The sequence below is a fragment of the Papio anubis genome, chromosome 12 (genome assembly GCF_008728515.1).
Source record: "Papio anubis isolate 15944 chromosome 12, Panubis1.0, whole genome shotgun sequence".
Classification (NCBI taxonomy): domain Eukaryota; kingdom Metazoa; phylum Chordata; class Mammalia; order Primates; family Cercopithecidae; genus Papio; species Papio anubis.
The window spans coordinates 76,176,261-76,198,389 of record NC_044987.1 but is presented as its reverse complement, the minus strand read 5'-3'; the positions used below and the strand labels follow the sequence as shown (position 1 = coordinate 76,198,389).

General features: G+C 45.6%; 1 protein-coding gene across 9 annotated transcripts in view; it reads left to right on the top strand.

The window, feature by feature from the left end:
- The window catches only part of PLEKHA7 (pleckstrin homology domain containing A7), a 232,353-nt gene that overhangs the window by 145,494 nt on the left and 64,730 nt on the right, over positions 1-22,129 (top strand). For all 9 annotated transcript variants that reach the window (XM_021926852.2, XM_021926849.2, XM_017948580.3 and 6 more), the window contains 5 exons: positions 8,173-8,284; positions 9,090-9,194; positions 11,712-11,784; positions 12,768-12,868; positions 21,914-22,089. In XM_021926852.2, coding sequence (XP_021782544.1) covers positions 8,173-8,284; positions 9,090-9,194; positions 11,712-11,784; positions 12,768-12,868; positions 21,914-22,089 — 567 coding nt within the window. The remainder of the gene's footprint in view (positions 1-8,172; positions 8,285-9,089; positions 9,195-11,711; positions 11,785-12,767; positions 12,869-21,913; positions 22,090-22,129) is intronic.

Genomic DNA, 22,129 nt, shown 5'->3' with positions numbered 1-22,129 from the left:
TTCTCCAGAAAATGTTCTCAAACCTTTTATCCTGGGGCCTAATTTCCAGTGATTGGATCATTTTGCTCCTCTCCTAAGCCTCTTTCCTGATTCTCAGTGACTTTCTTGAATTGTGAGCTTGAAGCCAGACCCTTTCTGGCTAAAAGAGCCACAAGCAGGGCCCCTCCTAAAGGGGTAGTCCTTGACACAGAACTTCCAGGACTGTAGTTTTGTTGTTTGGTGCTCATGTACAGGAGTGTTTTCTCCTCAGTGCTGGGCTGCCCTGGGAGCCACTGACAAACACCTCTGCAGCTCTCGGGGAAGAGGAGAGAAGCGTTCCTGAGAAGTGATGCTAGCAGCTGACTGACAGCAGGCTGTCTACACCGATCCCCAGGCTCTGCCAAGCATTTGATGTTGAGGTGGGGCCTAAGGCTGGGAGAAGAGAGTATGCACTTAGGAAGTTCAGGGGCCCGCTTGTGTGCTGAGACACCAGCTGCAAGATATGCAAGATCACTTTGGAGGTTCCAAACCTGGAGGGTGCCCTTGCTTGACCTGCCTTTCCCAGCATCCCAGGGGGTTAGCTTGTTGTTTCCATTGGGGTTTGAGCAGCCTTCAGTTTTCTCATTGGATTTTTGGAAAAGTTGGAATTTCCTGGAATGTTGTGAGTGGTGTTTGGAGGATAGCACTTAAAAAAGATAGGGTTTCCAAAGGTAAGAATTATATTCCAGATCTTTGACCTCTTTGCTGAAGGTGGTTCATTTTGCAGGTTGCAGGGTGAGATTCTTCTATGGCATGTGCTGATTATGGGTTTGGGGGTGGGGTATCACTTGCTGCTAGGAGATGGCTGTCTCCTGTTCCTCTTGCAGCTACAAGTTGGTAAAGCTGGCAATGAGATTTAGAGCACTGGAGAGGGGAGTTGCTCCTAAACTCCCACAGGAGTCTGTCCTGTTGCTCATCTGCTGAGCCCTGGGCTGTGAGGCTGATGCGTTGCTGTTTGCAGCTGATATAGCCAGCACCTTGTCTCTAGATGCTGGCAGTCTTGGGCTAGCTTTGCCTGTTGTATTTGGTTGCCATGGTAGCAGAAAAACGAGGAAAAATGGAAACACCTGGCAAGCAGATCCAGAAACTTGACTGTTCAGTTTTCTTCCCTGGACTAGGAGACAGTGTCTGTGACAGTCACAGGTAGGGGAAGAGATGGTGATGGGGCCTTTAGTTCATTCAAACACCTGGGTGTTGGCTGGGCCTTTGGTATTGCTGTTTTGAAGGGCATTGGCATTGGGGATGCAGTCATTGCCACACAGCAACCATGTCTTTGGCTCTGTCTATGCTGGGCAAAAATGCTGCAGTGGTGGCTTTGCTGTGTGAGGAAGGGAAGCTGCTTCCTGTAAGTAGTAATTTTGTTTCTTCCTGTGACTTCCTTTCTTGTCCTCTTCTTTTACCTCCCCCTAGTCTTGTATGTGCTCAGATCTCCGATGAAAAATATCATTGTCTAATGAGAGAAGTAGCTGCTTGTTAAGCTAGGAGGAGCAGATAGGCTAGAAGAGGGCTCACCAGAGGCACTGGTTAGAAGAGACTGGCCCAGGGTCATACAACAGAACAAGGACTTGTACCAGGTTCGGGGCAATACTCCGATTTGGGGAACAGGCATGGGGAGGTGGGGATGGCGGCACACAGTGCTTATGGGGTTATTTTCATGCAAGGTGAGGGGCTGCTGTTTGGGCTGGTTTCTAGCTCCTGGGGTAGAGTGGGGTGAGGAACTGCAGCCTGTGTTCAAGAAAGGACTTGAGGGGGAAGGAGAAGGAACACAGTAAGCCATAGTTGAGTAATGAAGCCACAGTTGCTGAATGAAAACCCGTGTCAGACAGCCTCCCCCAGGGTGTTGGGAGTTTACAGTGAGCGTTGGCGGTCTGTCTGTGTGTGTCTCTTTCTCTGAGAAGAGGGGGTGTGGAGGGAGGTGTCTGCCTGTTTGGGACAAGAGCTTTCTTTTGTTTCCTAGTTTTCATTGTGCACTGCTTTCCCCCAACTCTTAGCTGATGGGTGTAAGCTACTAAAAAAATGTGCTGGTGTTTGTGAGTGTGCCCTCTTCTCATTTACTTTTCCTCTATATCAGTAGTTTTAGCTGAGCTCTCTGTGTGTAGGTTCCTTGAGGACAGAGCATGACTTTGGGGGCCAGTTTTCCCAGGAATTAATGGGATAAAGGTGTCATTTAATAAGGTGTTCTCAGTAAAAGATTTGTTTCCTTATAACTTTCTAACCTCCCATCATAGTGTTGATGACTTATTTATTTATTTAATGAATGAGACCGAGTCTCGCTCTGTGCCAAGGCTGGAGTGAAGTGGTGTGATCTTGGCTCACTACAACCTCTGCCTCCCAGGTTCAAGCAGTTCTTGTGCCTCAGCCTCCCAAGTAGCTGGGACTACAGGCGTGCACCACCACTCTCAGCTAATTTTTTTATTTTTCATAGAGACGGGGCTTCATTATGTTGCCCAGGTCTTGAGCTCCTTAGCTCAAGCGATCCGCCTGCCTTGGCCTGAGATTATGGATATGAACCACTGCGCCTAGCTGATTTTTTTTTTTTTTTAATTTTAATAGAGACCAGTCTCAAGACCAGACTGGTCTTGAACTCCTGGCCTCAGGTGATCCTCCCGCCTCAGCCTCCCGAAGTGCTAGGTTTATAGGCATGGAGCCACTGCTCCTAGCCCTTGATGATTCTTGACATTACTGTTCTCCTGGGGAAAGAATGGGAACCTAATCCTCCAGCCACAGGATTACTGTGCTTTAAACAATTTTTTTTTTTTTAAATTTATAAAATGCTATTGGGATGTTTATAGGACATGACTGTTGTTTAGAAGTTAATGGTTTGGCACCTTGAGCTTTCTGGAGACATATGCCTTGGAAATAAAGTGTAGCTGGGATTTAAATTCTGGGGTCTTCGCTGGTAACAGTTCCAAATAATGCTTTGTGTATAATGTGTGCTTTATGGTTTTCAGTGTCATTTCAATCCACACAACTACTTTGTGAGATGAGATGTGGTTTCCACTTATTTTGCAAAACTGGAAACCAAGGTCCAGAGAACTGATGTGACTTGTGGAGGAGTCAGTAAGCTGCAGGACTGGGCTGAGATCCAGGTATTCTGGGCTCTTGCTCTTTCTACCACCACAGTTTTCCTTGACCCTGGGCATTGGTCTTAGGGCTGAAAGGAGCAAAAGCCTACTTCTGTCAGACCTTGGGACTTGCCATAGGGTCTTTCTATGGCAAAGTCCAGGTTTTGGAGTCCAATTGCTATCTCGAATAAGTTATTTGTCTCTATGAGCCTTAGTTTCCTCCTCTATAAATAGAGATACTAAAACTGACTTGGCAGGGTTAAGTGAGATAATGCAGGCCAAGTGCCTGGCATGCATGCAGTAGGTGCTCAACAAGTACAGCCTAATCCCTCTGCTTGCTTGACTCTGTGTACCTGTCCTGAAGAGGTGGGGATCATTGTCTTGGTTACCACTTATTGCAGCATCATAGATATCTTGCTCTGATTCCTTCATTCTGCTTCAGCTCACACTGTTGATTGAGAGGCTCCCATTAACCAAATCCCATTGACAAAACCCACCTAATTTCAGACCCAACAGAAAAAAAAAAGCTTCTGTATCTGTAACCTCTCTTACTACATCTGTCAGTGTCATATGCATTTAGTCCCGAATATGCAGGAAGCAGAAGCACTCCTTTTATAGATAGGGACAGAGAAAGTGTCTTCCTGCTCAGGCTCACTGCACACATCCTTGACGAAGTTCAGAGGAAAATCAAGTCACTTTCCAACTGGGTATCTCCAGACTCATTTTGTCTAGTCCTAAGTTCTTTTGTTCATTTCAGATGGGAGGAGGTTGGGTTCAAACTCTAGCTCACTGTTTTCATCTTCAGCCCACATCCCTCCAGCAAAATAATCAGCATTCATGTAGCCCAAACCAGGGAGAGGGAAGTCTTTGTTCAAATCATCCCATTGTACTTTGGGATTTCCGATAACACGGAAACCTGGCAAACAGGCTTTTAAGTTAATAGGTTTTATTTGAGGACAGCAGCAGTCTGCATGTGCAGGTTTTTAGGTCTCCTCTCCCAGGGGTCTCTGTGACTCTGTGCCTGAGGGCACGCTGCTGGCAACTGAATGCCTTTCAAGGTTGCTCAGCTCGGGGGACAGGCTCTTCTCTGGGAAGAGGAGATGGTTTTTAGATGAGACTCTGTTCTTAGGTGAGGCTCGTCAGCAGAGTACACTCATTCTGAGGAGTTGAGGACAAATCATTGTCTGCCCCACCAGGCTCTTAATGGGAAACATGCCTGTGGGATGTAACTGGCTGAAGCAAATGTATCAGAATGCCCGCATCCAAGTGAGGGATGTTCCTTTCAGTGTTGTCTCTTCGGGAGGCTATACACATGCACTGTTGATGTCCCATTGCTCATTACCCATTGCGGTAAACCACCACTAGAAGTGTCCATCAGAGCCAGGTTTTCAGCCAAGTGAGAAAATTGTTTTTGAAACTTTTTTCATATCCCTGCTTTTGGATACCAGATGGTATCCCCAAGCATGACCACCATATTTTTAACTAGTTGTAATTCCAGATAACTTTTAGTTCTTTCCAAAAGTCATAGTCATCCTTAGAAAACCGAGAGATCATGTTCTACATTGAGAGCTTCAAAGAAACATTCTCTGAAGGCTGACCTTGTTACTTGGACAAGTGGGTAGCTGTGTGTGCCTTGTCCTTTCAAAGAGCCAGGTCAGGGATGCCAAGTATGAATTGAGTCTATGCCTTGAGTTGGGAGCTGTCACTGCTCATGGGGGGCCTTGGTAAAGACATCCTCCCTGTTTGTAGACAACACAGTCCCTTCCCTGGGGCATATGTAGTTTGAACTTTAGTCACGTCTCCTAATAAGTTTTCTATGAGTGTGGCTGAGCGGTATAGACCATGAGGAGTCGAGCTGTCTTCATGTGTGTTTTCCTATTCTTTCCCCACTCCTTGCCCATCACTGCCCCTCACTGATGTCCAGTGTTGGGGCCATAACCAGTCATTCTCTAGCCAAAATCTGTTTATACCTGGCTCCCTAGGCGAGAGTTGTAGTCTCTTTCCTCACTTACCAAGGCTGCAGGGAAGTCATTTTTCTTTCCATATTACTGGCTGGGAGTAGCTCCCCAGCCAGCTAGCACCCCAGAAGCTAGGGTGGGGAGGAGACGTGGGGTTAGAATATGCGGGTTTGGGGGGTGTCAAGTTAAATGTCAAGATTATACGGTTCTTCATACTGCACTGGTGAGATGGTTTAAAAAATTTTTTTTAGGCTGGCTGTGGTGGCTCACACCTCTAATCCCAGCACTTTGGGAGGCTGAGGCAGGTGGATCACTTGAGGTCAGGAGTTAGAGACCAGCCTGACCAATGTGGTGAAACCCCCTCTCTACTAAAAGTACAAAATTAGCCAGGTGTGGTGGCGTGTGCCTGTAATCCCAGCTACTCGGTAGGCTGAGGCAGGAGAATCACTTGAACCTGGCAGGCGGGGGTTGCAGTGAGCCGAGATTGCACTGTTGCACTCCAGCCTGCGTAACAAGAGCGAAACTCCGTCTTAAAAAAAAAAAAAAAAATTGTTAAAGATTGTAAGGTGTAAAAATGGCAAAAGTAGCTATTTGTCCTGGATTTCCTGACCAGTCACAAATCCAGATGGTCTTTTCTTTGTCCTACTGAGGTGGAATGGCACATCTAGTTGATGGAATATGATGCAGTTATTTCAAATGACATTGAACTGTCTTAAACTAATGGAGAAAGTATTTACATTACAATAAGTTTTAAAAATAAAGATGTAAAGTCACATATATAATTTTGATTATATGTAAACAAAAAACCACCCTTTTTCCACCCCCTTCCCCTGCAGAAAACCCAGGCATATAAAAAGGATGAATGTAACTATACCAAGTGTTACAAATGGTTTTCCTTTCAGTAGCTGGACTATGGGTGATGTTTTTCTCTCCATTTTTTCTTTTTTTTTTTCAGTTTTTTTCCTTATATTTCTCAAATATTCTGTAATAAGCCTATAATGTCTTAAGTGGGAACAAATTACATTTGATAAAATCCCAAACACGCCAGGTGCTGTGGCTCACACCTGTAACCCCAGCACTTTGGGAGGCCAAGGCAGGTGGATCACCTGAGGTTAGGAGTTTGAGACCAGCCTGGCCAACATGGTGAAACCCCATCTCTACTAAAAATACAAAAATTAGCTGGGCTTGGTGGCAAGTGCCTGTAATACTAGCTACTTGGGAGGCTGAGGGAGGAGAATCACTTGAACCCAGGAGGCGGAAGTTACAGTGAGCCGAGATCATGCCACTGCGCTCCAGCCTGGGCAACAGAGCAAAACTCCATCTCAAAAAAAAAAAAAAATTTTCTTTCAAAGAAATATTTTTTATCGTTGGATCTTGTATCCTGAATTTTAGCTTAGAGGTACAGCTGCCATAAATGAAGCAACCTGAGAGCTCTTTTTCCTTGTCTGACCCTCCAGAAGTCTGAAGAGTCAGGCAAGACCAGGTTCCGGGATGTTTTGGACATAGTTCTGTCTGGAGAAAGGGGGTGGACAAGGCAGCCTTTTGGGCCGCCTTCCTGCCCCTGATCAGCAGTTATCTTGTTGCATACAGCCTCTGCCAACAGCAAATGTGGTGACATTCTCCCTCTGAGTGGGGAGCAGCAACAAAAGTCTGGCTGGGTTGGAGGCCGGGGGCGTGGAATCTGGAGTGAGTGTCTGAACTGATAAGGAGCCAGTGCTCTTTCTGCCTGGTAGGACTTGCGTCTCCAGCTGCCAAGCATCCCACAGGGCCCAGCCCTTTGGGAAGCTGGTGTCTGCTACAGTGGTCCTGCTGCTGGCATTGCTTGGGAAGTGCAGTAGTCACGGCTACTTCTGCAGAGAACTTCCCTTGTGGTGTAGGATATTGGGCTCTGTCTCAGGGCACAGAAAGGATCACTTATCTTTTGAGCAGCAGGGTCTTCGAAGAAAACAGTATATTTCCATGGTGGAAACTAGGATGTTCCCTCATTGCAGTGCTCTAAAAGTGTTCGTGTGAAGGACTTTCTGAATGCTGCTTCGTCAATTGCGTCCTGCCTGGATCCTCTAGCTCCATCTCCTCGGGGTCCTTGCCCAGGCCTCCAAAGCAGATTTTTTCCACTCTTCAGGCAAAGAGCCTCAGTTTTCTGTGGTCTGCCTGGTCTCCAATGACCTGGATTCTGTTGCCTATCGGAGCAGTGGACAGAACGTGGAGACTTCCACTTTGAGGAAGGCTTGCTGATCCTGGACTTAGCAGGTCTTAGCATCAGGCATCCAGCTGTCCAGGAATAGGTACTGGATTTGTGTGGAGGGATTTGTCACCACTGCCTTGAAAGACTGGCAAATGCTGGGTATCTGCGGAGGCAGGTGAGGAGGACTCTTCAGTGGCTCTTGAGTTGCTCCCAGAGAGTTGGCCATCCCAGGGCAGCTTCTTGGTGGGAAGTTCCATGTGTCTGGGATGCTAATGGGGAAGCCCCAGAGATTCTTACTGGGGGCCCAAGGCTTATTTCATTTCTTCCTGCTCTCCAGGCATAGCACAATGGGTTAATATCTCTGATAGCTCTATTTTGGGGCAAATGGAGTGTTCCCAGAATAGGACTCTTTGTTGAGTAGTCTATTTTGGGAGACAAGCCCCACTGGCATTTATGTAAGGGATTCTCTGTGTGTATCTGGGGGTGTGGTTGTGTGCGCCAAGTGATTTCTTGTTACTAATTATAAACAGCTTCTTTTGGGAGCCAGGGAAATGGAGGTGTGTGTGAGGGCATGGATTGCTCTTGCGTGCTGAGAAGAGTGGCACATCTGTGCATGCCCATCAGATGGGGCAGTTGTCACAGACACCTGATTAAGAGAGTGAGTGTGGGGACTTCCAGACAACAGCAGGGATGATAGTCTGTCCTCCTTTGTTGGGGTGTCAGGCTGTGGAGATGTGCTTGTTTGTCATCCTCTTGATTCCCTGAAACATACGGGCAGGCTGGACATCGCAGCCCTCTGGCTGCAGTCTGGAGTCAGGCAGCCTCCAAACAATCAGGGTTGGGTTGTTCTAAGGCCCAGCAACAATTCCTACCCGAAGCTGATCTTACTGCACTTCCTACTCTGCAGCTCAGCTCTTACTCACTGGAATCCCCTGTCTTTCCACAGGCCAAATCCACATATGTCGAAGCAAGAGAGAAACCAAAGACCGTCCAGCATGGTCAGTGAAACATCCACGGCTGGGACCGCCTCCACCCTGGAGGCCAAGCCTGGACCCAAGGTGAGCTCCTGGCCCCTTGTTCCTTCCTTCCCCTCTTTTATATTTTGCCAAGCCCCTTTGTAACCAACAGTCTATTTGATCTTCACTATAGTTTTGTGAGAGAGACCCATAGAAGTGTTCTCCCCGAATGACAGATTAGGAAATTGAGGCCAAGAAGGGTATGTCCCTTGGGCAACAAAACAGGTGATTGCTGACAGATCCAGCACTGGTGTCTAGGTCCTTGAGCATGTTCTTAACTTTCCTCGTGTGGTTGGGAGGGCCACGTTTCTGTTTACATGTAGCTGTGTGTTAAGGAGAGCCTGGAGAGATTTGGTGACATGAGGCCCTGAGAAAGGGTGCCCTTGGGAAGGACCCAGAAGTTTTTGTGCTCCAGGTGTAGAAACACTAAGGATCAGGGAAAAGAACCAGCATTGAGGAGAGGAGGAGAGTGCCAAGGGATGAACCCAGATAGGAAGGGTAAATATCTGGAAATTGGCAAAAAGCTGTGACCAAAAATTAGCTTTGCTTCAGAAAACCACGGAACATATTATAGCCAACAACTGCTGCTGAAAGTTGATTGAAAAATTCCTTTTAATTTTTTTTTCTGTGACCCAGCTGGGAGGTTTGGCAGGTCGTGGGCTTGCCTTTTAATTAGAATGCTGTGGCCATGTGCACGCCCATTCCCTGTCTCCTGGCTGTTCATTTGATCAAAGGGTGCTGCCGTTTAGAGTGAAGCAGAGAGAGCCGACGGTCCTCCTAACATTCAAGTGCTTTTTTATGTCACCTTAAATTCCCTGCTGCTAAAATTCAGTCTGCTTTTTCGTAGATCATAAAGTCCAGCAATAAAGTCCACAGCTTTGGGAAGAGAGACCAGGCCATTCGGAGGAACCCCAATGTTCCCGTGGTGGTGAGGGGCTGGCTGCACAAGCAGGTGAGGATGCCGAGGAGTGAGAATTGTGGAGGAAATGGCTCTGACTGAGTTCTCTCCTTTCCCAGTCCCCAGGAAGCTAGGGACGGGCACATAAGCTTTCTGTTACTGAGTTTGTCTGAGGCAACTGGATTCTACCTGCTGCACTGCATTATTTGCTGTTTGTTCTTATGAGTGAACTGTCTGCTCAATGGTTACAGCTTCTCTCCCAAAACCCACTTGACCACTTTGGCCCCTGGTGCTATTGGCTGCCCTGGGGTCCAGGCCACAGTGTGGGTGGTCAGCCTGAATCCAGCCTTCCTGCCAGTCCACTACTTGCCCTGGCCTTCCTGATGTCAAAGATTCTTTGTTATTATTTGGCTGAAAATTTTCATCTTTTCCTCTCCCCCTTGTCTAGCATACATATCCACCTAGCATCTCAAATTCCAATTCAGCCAAATTCAGCTCATTATCTCCTCACTACCCTGGCCTGCCATTTCCCCAGGACTGGTTTCTCCAGATCTTAGTAACGTTACCACCATTCTCCCAGGCACTCAGGTTGGAAACCTCAGCATTATCACCAGATCCTCCTTCCCCCACATGCATTCAGTCAGGAAGTCTTGTCGGCTCTATGAGCTGAGGTCATTCTTCATTGGAATCCCTACTGCCAGTTGACCTGCCTGGGGTCCTCTGTTCATGGCTGGGTTGCGAGTTCCCAGAGCTAGAGACCCTGTCTCTTTTGCTCTTCTTCTCTCCTTGCCGGTCATTCATTCATCTATGCTGCAAAGTGCCTGCCATGTCCTAAGCTGCTAAGAGCAAGTATCAAGAGAAAGTAACGTGGTTCCTGCCCTTGAGGAACTCATCAGCTACCAGGAGAAGCAGATAGCATATCTCTCACTTGTCACATTGTCACTCAGCCCTGTCTCGCACCTAGCATAGCATCCAAAAATGTCAGAGCTGCAATGTAAGTTTTGGTGAAGCTTTGTGGGAAGACAGAGGAGGGCATTACATTGCATAGCACACAGGAGAAATCCCAAAAGTCCCTTTAAAATCTTCCTCTGCAACTCTGGCCCTATGGCAGCTGCAACAGCTCCCTGCCTCTTCTGTTGGACACTCCTGGTACCACCCTCTCTTGCTCCCACTTGCCCCTCACAGTCCTGTCCTGCCTCTTTTCTTACATTTGCCCATGTCTTTTTCTCACTTGAGTCATTTAACCCTCTGACTTCTTCCGTTTGCATCCCTGTCCCCGTTAAACAAAGGATGCTCCTTTGACATATGGAGAGAGAGGGAAGTATTTGTAAATAATTCCCAACACCTAGCCCAGGCCCTTTGGCTGTGCTGTAACCAAAGAGATCTGTGTGCTGTGGACACACAACAGACAGTGGCTATACTGGGGGTTGTCCAGAAAGGCTTCCTGGAGGAAGTGATATTTGAACCAGGCATGGAAGCATAGATAAGAGGTCTCCAGACAAAGCAAATATCATGTGCCAATACCTTAGAAATCATCTCTTGATTTGCAGAAGATAAAACTGATAAACAGTTGAAATCATCAAGTTAAATTTGCTTTTAGCATTTTAGTAAGTAGAGGAGGAACAATCCTCATGTTGTATTTCAGTTTGGAAATTGTTAGATTTTTTTCAAGCTTGTCAAAAACTTCTGCAGAAGGAAGACAATTTAACAGCCATCTCTATTTTTTTAATTAAAAAAAATTTTTTTACAGATGGGGTATCACTATGTTGCCCAGGCTGGTCTTGAATTCCTAGCCTCAGGCGATCTTCCTGCCTCAGCCTCTCAAAACACTGGGATAACAGATGTGAACAGCCATCTCTAAAACTAAAAGATGCTCTGAGGTTTTCCTAGGTTTGAGAGAACACTCACCCTAAAACATTCTGTTTTTCTGCCTTTGCCATGTTTTTAAAAAATATTCACAATAATTTAAAACATTATTGATAAATACAAACATTTACATTTCAGATGAGTAAAGACAGATTTTTCTTATGAGACAATTTGATAGCAAAGAGAATCCAAATCCTTTTATATTGAATGGAAGGAAAACACAACAGCAGAATACATCCTATATGGCACAGAACTGAGCATAGTCTAATGAGAACTTTGCCTCACTTAATTCATTAGGTAACTTAGACTCTTTTTAATAGTTCAATGTAAATTCAGTTTTCCAGTCAGCATAAATGGAGGTATTTGATAGCGTAGCCACCTAAATAATAAACAAACAAAAACCTTTTTGTTAAGAACTGATTCCTTTCTTAATTTACTTTCTAGAAGAAAGTGGCTTATAATATTATACATTAATTTGTTTCTAGGAGACAAAAATAAAAACCCTGCTTCCTTAGGATAAACCATTATTTAATCTAAGTTCTAATGTCCTATTCAAAGAATGGTTATTCAATAAAATGGTTTTTATTTATTAAAAGAAAGAGTGAATATAGGCAAATATTTGGTTCTGGAATCAGGTTGTGCATTCTTGGAGAGGGACAACAGTATGCCCAGATGTGACCCTGACTAGTTTTCTTTGCTTTGCAGGACAGTTCTGGGATGAGGCTGTGGAAAAGGAGGTGGTTTGTGCTTGCTGATTACTGCTTATTTTACTATAAAGGTGAGCTAACAAGTAGCTTATTACCCTGCCAAAGTGTTTAGTTTTACATATGTGGATGGTTGTGACTTCGGTTTTACCAGTCCTGACACAGGAAGTTCAGTCTGTTGGGTTAAAGTAAATAGAATCCAGTTTGCCTGCTACTAAGGGTCTCAAGATTCAGAGTCATTTCTGTTTCTGTCCCATTTGGGACATAGGTCTACCTTTGAGGTACTCTGGAGAAATGAGAAGTGTGGATCATTGATTGTATTTTGTAACCTGTCATCTGGATTTATTGGACGTTGGATGGGCAACTGGTGAATTGAATTGGCCATCTGAGCTTCTGTGGAGCCCCAGAACATAAAGTTAGGGAGTGTTGTTAAGAGGGAGGTCTCAAAATGCGGAGAAAGAGCTTACTTTTAAGATAAGGCTAGACTGCTATTGGTGCTTTCAGAGCAGTTCAGGGGGACTGAGAAGTGAATTCCATCATGGGAGAATCTGAGGAGGCTTCTTAGAAAAAAGAGAGGAGATAGGCTTTTAAGAATGGGTAGGGCTGGCCGGGCGCTATGGCTCATGCCTGTAATCCCAGCACTTTGGGAGGCCAAGCAGGTGGATCACCTGAGGTCAGGTCTTCGAGACCAGCCTGGCCAACATGGTGAAACCCTGTCTCCACTAAAAATACAAAAATTAGACGGGCATGGTGGGGGGCGCCTGTAATCCCAGCTACTTGGGAGGCTGAGGCAGGAGAATCACTTGAACCCAGGAGGCAGAGGTTGCAGTGAACTGAGATCGTGCCCTTGCACTCCAGCTTGGGCAACAAGAGTGAGACTCCATCTCAAAAAAAAAAAAAAAAAAAGAATGGATAGAGCTTTGCCTGTATGTGGGTCAGGGGAGGATGGACATTACAAAGGGAGGAAACAACTTGGCTGAAGTTCTGGAAGCAGTGGAACGGATGAGCCCAGGGAAGCTGCCCAGAAGGTTGTTCTGATGCGTTTTTCCATTCAAAGATAGCCGAGAAGAAGCGGTCCTCGGGAGCATCCCCTTGCCCAGCTACGTGATCTCGCCTGTGGCCCCTGAGGATCGCATAAGCCGCAAATACTCCTTTAAGGTACTGCCCCTACACCTCTAATGCAGCCATTCTGTCTAAAGAAATTGTGTTCTCAAAATGCTTTCATAAAAGCAGTTGCTTTTGTCAGGAGGGGGAAGAAGCTAAGAAGCTAGAGAGTGTCAGATTCAGGTTAACAAAGTTGTAAGTTATTTAAACAAGAATAATATCACATGACCAGTACTGTCATTTGACTCTAAGTTTTGAAGTCGCCAAGCCATGTTCAAGTATTCAGACCACTCCTTCCTGTCACTGCCAGTCTTGTGGTTACCTATCGAAGCCCTTCTTGAGCTATCTTATCACCGTACTCAGCCAGCCTAGCATCCAGCCATTTCGTGCAACTGGTGACCCCTCATAATGGGTTTGTATCCTTTATATTATGAAAACTCACATTGAAGGTTAGAGGCCTCTGTGTTGAAGAGGCTGTCAGCTTTGTCCACTTTGTTTATCTTGTTGAAAAGCAATTAGAATGAAATTTGGTTTATCTTCTGGATCATAGAAGATTTCCAGGCAGATCCCTTTACCAGTAAAACCCCTTTCCTACTTGTTCTGTGTCTGTACCATTTGGGCTGAGTGAGGCCATGATAATTAATGGCAGTTTCGCCCTGTAGCACCTGTCAGGTGTGGAGGCTCTTGGAAGGTGTGTTTAGGCTCAAACATAGGGAGCCCTGAGGTCTTCTCTGTTGGTGGCCTCCATGGATTTCCTTCACTGCAGGTGTTAAGATCTTGGGTCCCCCAGGGAAGGTAAGGGTGGGGTGGATTGAAGATCTGCTTTACTGGCAGTTGGTGTCCTAGGCAGAGTGGACATCCTAGAGAGCACTGAAGCAAGCAGCCCTTGGTGCCAGTTGCCACAGGGCACAGCCCTCTCTTGGCTGCTTAAGATATGAGGCAGTGTCATACACTTCAAGCTGGAGTAGGGGCTCCTGCTCCCACTATACTTGTTGCTTGGCCATTTCCATGTTGGGGGCACAAGATGAATACTAGACAGTGGGTAGTAAAAAAGATTGAACAGAAGTCATGCTTTCCAGCTGTAGATAAAGGATCATGGGAAAGTTCAAGGTAAGATGCCTGTCATTGTCTGGAAGGGTTAAAGGAAAGTGTTGGTCTGCAGCTGGTCCTTCATCTGTGAGGGGCTTGCAAAGTCAGAGTCTCCATCAACATCTTGATCTGGAGCCATGGTGGTGCTGGTGGTTGGAAAGTCAGTCTCATCTTCCTTCTACTTTTCCTTCCTAAGGAGGCACAGAACTGAGCTGATGCTGTGGCCTTACTCATCAACAGCTTTGAGTTGTTCTCTTTCCCTCGAGTGACGCTACTGAGTGTCACTCCAGAATTGCTAGGATTGGTGATCCTGGGATACTGCTCTGTGTCACGTTCATGCGTGGAATACTGTTGCCTTATATCTTTAAAACATGATTTGGGAAGTACTTTTATACATGTGACCTCATTTAATGCTCATGGTGAGGGAAGGATATGAGAGCTTAAGAAACTCGCCCAAAGTCACAAAGCTGGAAGATGACAGAGGCAGACTTGGCCTTGAATTCTATTCTCTTTCAGTTTTCTTATAGGGCTCCCACTTTGTATTATTTTCTCTTCTTCCTAGCTTTTCTTCCATGTCTTATCTTGATCACTTGCTGCACAGACATCACAGGAGGTAGAAGGTGGTTTGAATTGACATTTATTGTATCATTTTAGAAACTTATTCCTGGCTCTGAAAACATTTTGTTCAGTGGCTTTCAGATTCATCCTTTACAGCCTGAAAAATCTTCCTTAGAAAACCCTCCGTTCTAGAGTTGAGCACTGCCCAGTTGGGCAAACAATTGGGATAGTGATGTTGCATATGATGTTTTGGGAACAACATTTGGCATATCCTTAAAGTAACATATCATAACTATATATATATTTTTTATCTTAACACTTCATTGGAGGTGTGAAAGTAGATTCTAGGCAAACATCTTTAATCTGTCTTAGATTTCTTTTCTTTTCTCAACATTTTTCTTAGAAAGACTTTACTGAGAGTGTTCCCTAAATCTTTTGTCTGAGAGACAGAAGGCATCATGTGTTTGGGAGAGGTCTTTGAGGTCCTCAGGATCTGAGAGCAGAGAAAAGCTACTACAGACAGATCTGGTGGTGTTTAGATGGTTCTCCAGAAAGGGCAATGATTTTGTGAGTCTGAAAGAGTTATCTTTTCATTTGGGTTGCAGCATCCTTCTTTTAGGGGCCAGAGGGTAGGCCCTGGGGGCATGCCGCTCAGGGTCCATATTCTTGGGCAAACCAAGGAATACACAGTGTTTTGTGCCTGGTCTTGATACCTGCCTTTGATGTTGGTCCTTCTCTGTATATAGAGCTGAAGTTCTCAGACTGGTGCTAGGGTACCTTGTCGGAGATAATTCAGAGTATCCACTGTACCTGGCCTACTTTTTAACCTTTAGCTGAAAGGTAACATTTTTTTCAATTAAGAAAGCAGGTCACAATGTGTATCAGCAGTACCTGTGACTTGGTCACCAATAGAAACTATAGATATCTTCATAACACATTATAGCTGTTGCAGGTATCTTGAAATATCATTTATGCTCATCACCATTTTAAAATCACAATAATTATTACATCTGCCACCAGATCCATTATGCAGTACGTTAGTAAACAAACACCTGCATCACTAGACCACACATTTAAAAAATATTTTAAGAACTATATTTCAGTATAATAGATTTCCCTTATTTTGCTTGCTTAACAGTCTGGAAAAGGTTCATAGTATTTATCAAACTGTTGAAAGTGTCCATGCCGTAAAAAATGTTCAGGTCCCTGCTCTAGATTCTGAAGACATGCCAAGAGGCATAGTTTTTCACTTATGTAGTTCTATTTTATAAACTTCTGTTGCACGCTCTGATTGTCTATTGGGTAGTATAATAAATGCTAGATACAGCAATGAATAGGACAAAATCCTTGCTTTTTTAGGGGTTATATTCTCAAGTTTGCATCAGCATGTGTATTATTATAGAATGAGAAGACACCAAGAAAGAGCTGCCTTTTCTCTCTCCTTTCAATTTTATTCTTTGTATATCTATCAAATTCATCTCCTCCTCTCCACTTTTGCTGCCACTATTCTGTCTTGGCCACTACCGTCCCTCCCCTGGGGAGCACACTATGGAGCAGGACCTAGTGTATAGTAAGTGCTCTGTAAGCATTAGCTGTCATTGATTCAGCCTTGGAACTCCTCTGCAGCCTATAGTTCATCCTTTATGCTGTTCCTAAGTTGCACCCTTGTTCCAGTTGTATTCCCACTGTAAGCCCTTCAGTGGTTCCCCATTGCTTTCAGGATAAAGCCAATCTTTTTTTTTTTTTTTTTTTTTTTGAGACAGTTTCGCTCTTGTCACCCAGGCTGGAGTACAATGGCACAATCTTGGCTCACTGCAACCTCCGCCTCCCAGGTTCAGGCGATCCTCCTGCCTTAGCCTTCCGAGTAGCTGGGATTACAGGCACCTGCCACTGTGCCCAGCTAATTTTTTTTTTTTTTTTTTTGTATTTTTAGTAGAGATGGGGTTTCACCATGTTGGCCAGACTGGTCTCAAACTCCTGACCTCAGGTGATCCACTGGCCTTGACCTCCCAAAGTGCTGAGATTACAAGTGTGAGCCACTGTGCCCAGCTGATTAAGCCAATTGTGATTCATGAGGCCCCAGCTTATATCTCCAGCCACATTTTTAGCCACTCCTACCTTATGTCTTTCCTCTAGCCATATACAATTGCCTAAGGCCCCAGGACCTTTCTTGCCTATAGGCCTTTACTTAAACTTCAGCCACAGCCTGGAATGCCCTTTCCCACCTCTTACTTGTCCTTCAGTTCTCTGCTCAAGGTCACCTTGTCTGGGAAGCCTTCTCTGAGCCCTCTGGACAGGTTAAATATCCTTCTTCTCTACTTCCACAGCTTTGTCTCACTGCACTGTAAATGGTTGACTCACCCACCCAGACCTTTCACCAGGAAAACTGGTTCATCAGCTAGTTCTGCTAGTCCCATTCTGTAGACAGAGACCACAGGGAGTGTTCATGTGTAATTGGAATTGTGGCCAATGACAGTGCTTGTACTTCCCAAGATATGGTGGGTTCAGGCTTACTTGTGTTTGGATTTAGTTCCCTATAAATTTGTGATGGGGAGGGAGGAAGAAGAGTCTTAAAGTTTCCAGAATGCTGTTTCAGCCAACCTCCCTAGGTTGCTCAAGTGACTGCTCCTTCAGTAACATCAGCTGACATCTTTTGAGCCTTACAAATGCCAGGCTGCTCTAAGCAGTGTATGTCTCATTTCATCTTCACGTGGCCTTATAAGGTAAATGCTACTTTTACCCATAGTCCCATTTTAAGTATGAGGAAACAAAAGCATGAGGAAGTTGAATAATTTACCCAGGGTTACCCAGTGGGCAAGAGGCAGAGTCCACCTTGGACCTCAGGCTGATTCCAAGAGCCCAAGTTCTTACCCTGTTCACTGTACTGCTTGTAGTCAGCCTAAAGGTTGGACATGAGAATCTCGTTTTCTCTTCTCCCCTCCCCTCCCCTCCCCTCGACGGAGTCTCGCTCAGTCACCCAGGCTGGAGTGTAGTAGCGTGATCTCCACTCACTGCAACCTCTGCCTCCCAGGTTCAAGAGATTCTTCTGCCTCAGCCTCTTGAGTAGCTGGGGCTACAGGTGCCCACTACCACGCCAGGCTAATTTTTGTATTTTTGGTAGAGACTGGGTTTTACCATGTTGGCCAGGCTGGTCCTGAGCTCAGGTGATCCACCTGCCTCAGCCTCCAAAAGTGCTAGGATTACAGGCATGAGCCACTGCACCCGGCCCCTTTTCTTAATCTCAATAAATGGTCACCACTGCCTCTGCAAGTTGTAAACTCGAGACTCTTATCTTTTATACCTGGTGTTCCCTCTCCTCCCATATCCAGTCCATTACCAAGGCCTGTAGATATTACCTGCAAGTTCTCTCCAGACCCTGTCTGCTCCTCCCCTTTTCTGCGTCCACCACCATCTCTCACCTGTGCTCCTGTAGTAGCCTCCTGACCCATCCCCCCTCACCTGTTTCTGCTGATTCGCACCTCTTCCCTATACTGCAGCCAGAGTGGTCTTTCCAAACAAAATCTGATCACATCATTCCCCAGTTTAAACCCTTTAATAAGGCTGGGTGCAGTGGCTCAGCACTTTGGGAAGTCAAGGTGGGTGGATCACTTGAGCCCAGGAGTTTGAGACCAGCCAGGGCAACATGGCAAAACCCCATCTCTACATAAAATACAAAAATTAGTCGGGCATGGTGGTGTGCTCCTGTAGTCCAGGATACTCAGGAGCCTGGGGTGGGAGGATTGCTTGAACCAGGGAGGAGAAGGTTGCAGTGAGCCAAGATAGTGCCACTGCACTCCAGCCTGGACAACAGAGCAAGACCTTGTCTCAAAACAAAGCAAAACAAGACAAAACACCCTTTAATAGTTTCTCATTGCTCTTTCATGAAGACAAAACCCTACATGATCTGCAAGGCCCTGGTGGTCTGGCCCTGCCAACTTCGGCAGCATCCCTTTATGCGGTTTTTCCCTCCATTCCTCTGCGCCAGTCATGCTGGCCTCATCGTTAAAGATGAACACACTGTGCACACGTGTCCTTCATGGGGTGCTACCTAGCTCCTCTCTGCTATTACTTAAATGGCTACCTGCTATGTAGAAGGCAGCTGCAATGTCAGTTCCTCAGGGATCAAGCTGGGCTCCCCTGTTATCTTCCTCACAGCATCCTGACCTTGATGACACTTACTACAGCTGTAGTTACTTGTCCATAGTATTTCTCTTCTATATGGCTATAAACTATCATGACCTTGTTTAATGCTGTCCCTCCAACTTTGGTAGGGTGCCTTTCACATAGTAAATACTCAATAAATGATTCATTATTGTTGAACAAGTTCCAGAATGAACCAGCCAGTTGATGGGCCCTGGGTGCTCCTGTATTTTCCACTGAGGTTTCTCTATTCTAAAGGCTGATGTTGGAGGCTTGAACCATGAGGATTCTGGCTCCTTCACCAGTGCTGTGTCTAGAACTGAGGTCCAAGAGCCAGGAGAGCAACCATATCCTATGGGTGTCATGTCTTTGAAGTAAATTCTTCACTCACATCCTGATTTCCTTTAGGCATAGCTTGTTTTCTATTCAGTTATGCAAAGTTGCTTCATAGGATTATGTTAACTGGAAAGCAAAGAGCAGAGAAAACTGTACCATCTCTGAGTTGACACTAGGGCAGGAGTGAGACGATTCACATCATCTGGGTCCTAGGCTCAGGACATTTTGGACTGGGGTCACTTGGCCAGATTAAAAGGAAACTCTCTGTACTTCTTGCCTTCACAGTTAATCCATCGTATATGCCCTCACACAGGCAGAATGCAGTTGGAATCTGCTCTTCAGAGTCAACAGCAGCTGGGCACAGCACCTGCTCATTTATTAGTGACCAGGGTTATATTTGCAATCATGTGTAACTCCTTCATAATGGTGGATGTAACTCTCAAGGCTCATTTGCAAATAGACATGCAAACCCATGTCTGCATGTTTGAGGCATGTCCCATGTTGATTTCCTGGACAAGGCTGGCTCTGTGAATTTTTGTACAGCAGGGATCTACTGTCTTTATTGTACCTTAGAGGGCTCCCCATGCTTGTGTGTATTGGGATAGGCACCTGTCCCAGAATCCTCTATAGCTGGGCACAAAAGGCTGGGAGAGTGTGTCAGAGATCTTGTGGGATCATTATCCAGGGGATATTTTCCAAGGATTTTTGCTGATTTTCAGTAAGACATGCACAGGTTCCTTCTTATTCTGTTCTTTTTTTTTTTTTTTCCTTTGAGACAGAGTCTCACTCTGTCACCCAGGCTGGAGTGCAATGGCTCAATCTCAACTCACTGCAACCTCCACCTCCTGGGTCCAAGCAATTTTCATGCCTCAGCCTCCCGAGTAGGTGAGATTACAGGCATGCGCCAACATGCCCAGGAATTTTTTTTTCATTTTTAATAGAGACGAGGTTTCAACATGTTGCCCAGGCTGGTCTTGAACTCTTGACTTCAGGTAATCTACCTGCCTTGGCTTCCCAAAGTGCTGGGATTACAGGTGTGAGCCACTGCGCCCTGCCTTATTCTGTTCTTACTGGCATATTTCCACCTTGCTTAAAATAGAAGGAATCCTTCCTGTGATAGTGAATACCTTATACATGCAAAGGAAGGATATCAGGTTTGCTTCAGCCACTATAGGGATCCTTGGCTGCAGGCCAAGTTTGCCTAGACTCCCTTGGCACTGAGCTGGATGGACTCAGATATGTAAATGTCAGAAGCAGGCCCATATTTACTATGCATTTTAGATCTGGATTTTAAGAGGGCAGGGAGGAGAAGTAAATGCTGAAGGTTCATTTGAGAGGTTTTCATCTATGACCATTAGTGATTCCAGAAGCACGTCATTGTCCAGTTTTTCATTCGTTCTCATTTTGTTTTCTCTGCCCGGTCCTTGCATGGGGTCTGCCTTTCATGCTGGATTCAGAGTATCGAACCAGTTATCTGTGTAATCACCCTCACTTCTGGATAGTACCTGGGAGCAATATACAGAGAAGCCTGGACTTGGAGTCAGACCTGGGTTCTAACGCTTCGTTCTTTCAACAAATGTTTATTGAGCATCTACTATGTGTCAGGCACTGTTCCAGGGGATATAGTAGTGAACAAAATAGCAAAGTTTCTACTCTCATGTAGCTTATATTTATAGAGGAAGGAGACAGATGATAAGCAGGTAATAAGTGTGTAAAATAAATAGCATCAGGTAATGGTAAGTGCTGTGAAGAATCTGTTACCAGGTGTGGAAATCTGGGAAAGTTACTTAACATCTCAGAGGTTCATTTGCTACATCTGTAAAACAGAGATTCTGTCTCCACCTCTCAAGGCTGTTAAGAGTTACAATGATATTAAATTGTGGAAGTACCTAGGACACACACAGTAGGTACTCAGGAAATCTTCCTCTTTTCACATCATCTTCTTATGTAGATTTGGTGAGATTGTTCCTTGCAAACTTAAAAGATGGCTCTCTGGTTTATCAGAGCACAAGGGGAAAAACTGGTATTGTCTCTGATTTGCAAATCTTCCCAGTCATTTTTCAGTGGTCATTCTGAGTACCTATTTTCGAGATTTTTTTTTGCAAGGATACATGTGAAAGCACCTTGAGGCAGAAGGACAGAGTAGGTTTGCAAGAATATTTAGTTAACTGTTGGTCATCTCTGTCCACCTCTGTAATGCCTCTCTTTTGAGAGCTTGTTTGGAGGTTCTAGCAGGGGACTGCAGCTACTTGTATACCCTTGACCGAAGACCAGTCCTCCTCTATCGTGGATGGTCTTCCTCTTCAACTGAGTGTGCAGCTTCAGGAGGGACGCATATGGAGCAGTGAGGGAGGAAGGGGATACCCGCTTAGCCAGCTGGATTAGCCAAATCAATCCTGGTGATCAATGGGGTGACAGATGTCACAGCCAGATTGCCCTCACATCCTGTAGTGCCTCTTTTCGAGAGACAGAACAGCAGCTTCTTTCAGGAGCACACATCACACTTGATGCCTAAGCAGTGAAGCACAGTGAACATCCACATCAAGCCACCTGCTGTTGCAGCCAGTTTTGAGTCAATTCTTGTCTGATTATAGCCAAAGCAGGAATCGCAGGCTTCAGCAAAAACAAAACAGGGATTCCCAAGAGTCTGCCTCTATGAAATGAGGGTTTTCTGAAAAGCCTGTTTCTCACATAAGCCTTGACTTTGTGCACACTCCCAACCCCCAAAGCAGGAGTAAGATAAGTAGGAAACAGTTACAGCTACAGGGCTTTTACTGTGGGGAGCAGACAGCTGTCACGGCCTGGCTGCACTAAGAAAGAGAAATCTAGCCTATGACGTTTTCTAGCAGTGGAAACAAGTTGGGTGGTGCTTGGACTTTTAGTCTGGAAGGGCCATAGTGCCTCCTTGCTTCTGCTCCTATAAAGGAAATGTGTGATAACCTCCCTCTGACCTGCATTTCTGTCTTCATGCTACAGGCTGTGCACACAGGGATGCGAGCGCTCATCTATAACAGCTCCACGGCGGGCTCTCAGGCCGAGCAGTCGGGCATGAGGACCTACTACTTCAGTGCCGACACCCAGGAGGACATGAACGCTTGGGTCAGGGCCATGAACCAGGCTGCACAGGTGCTGTCTCGATCATCACTGAAGAGGTTAGTCCTGATGGAGAGTCCCTGCCACAGCACCTCCTAC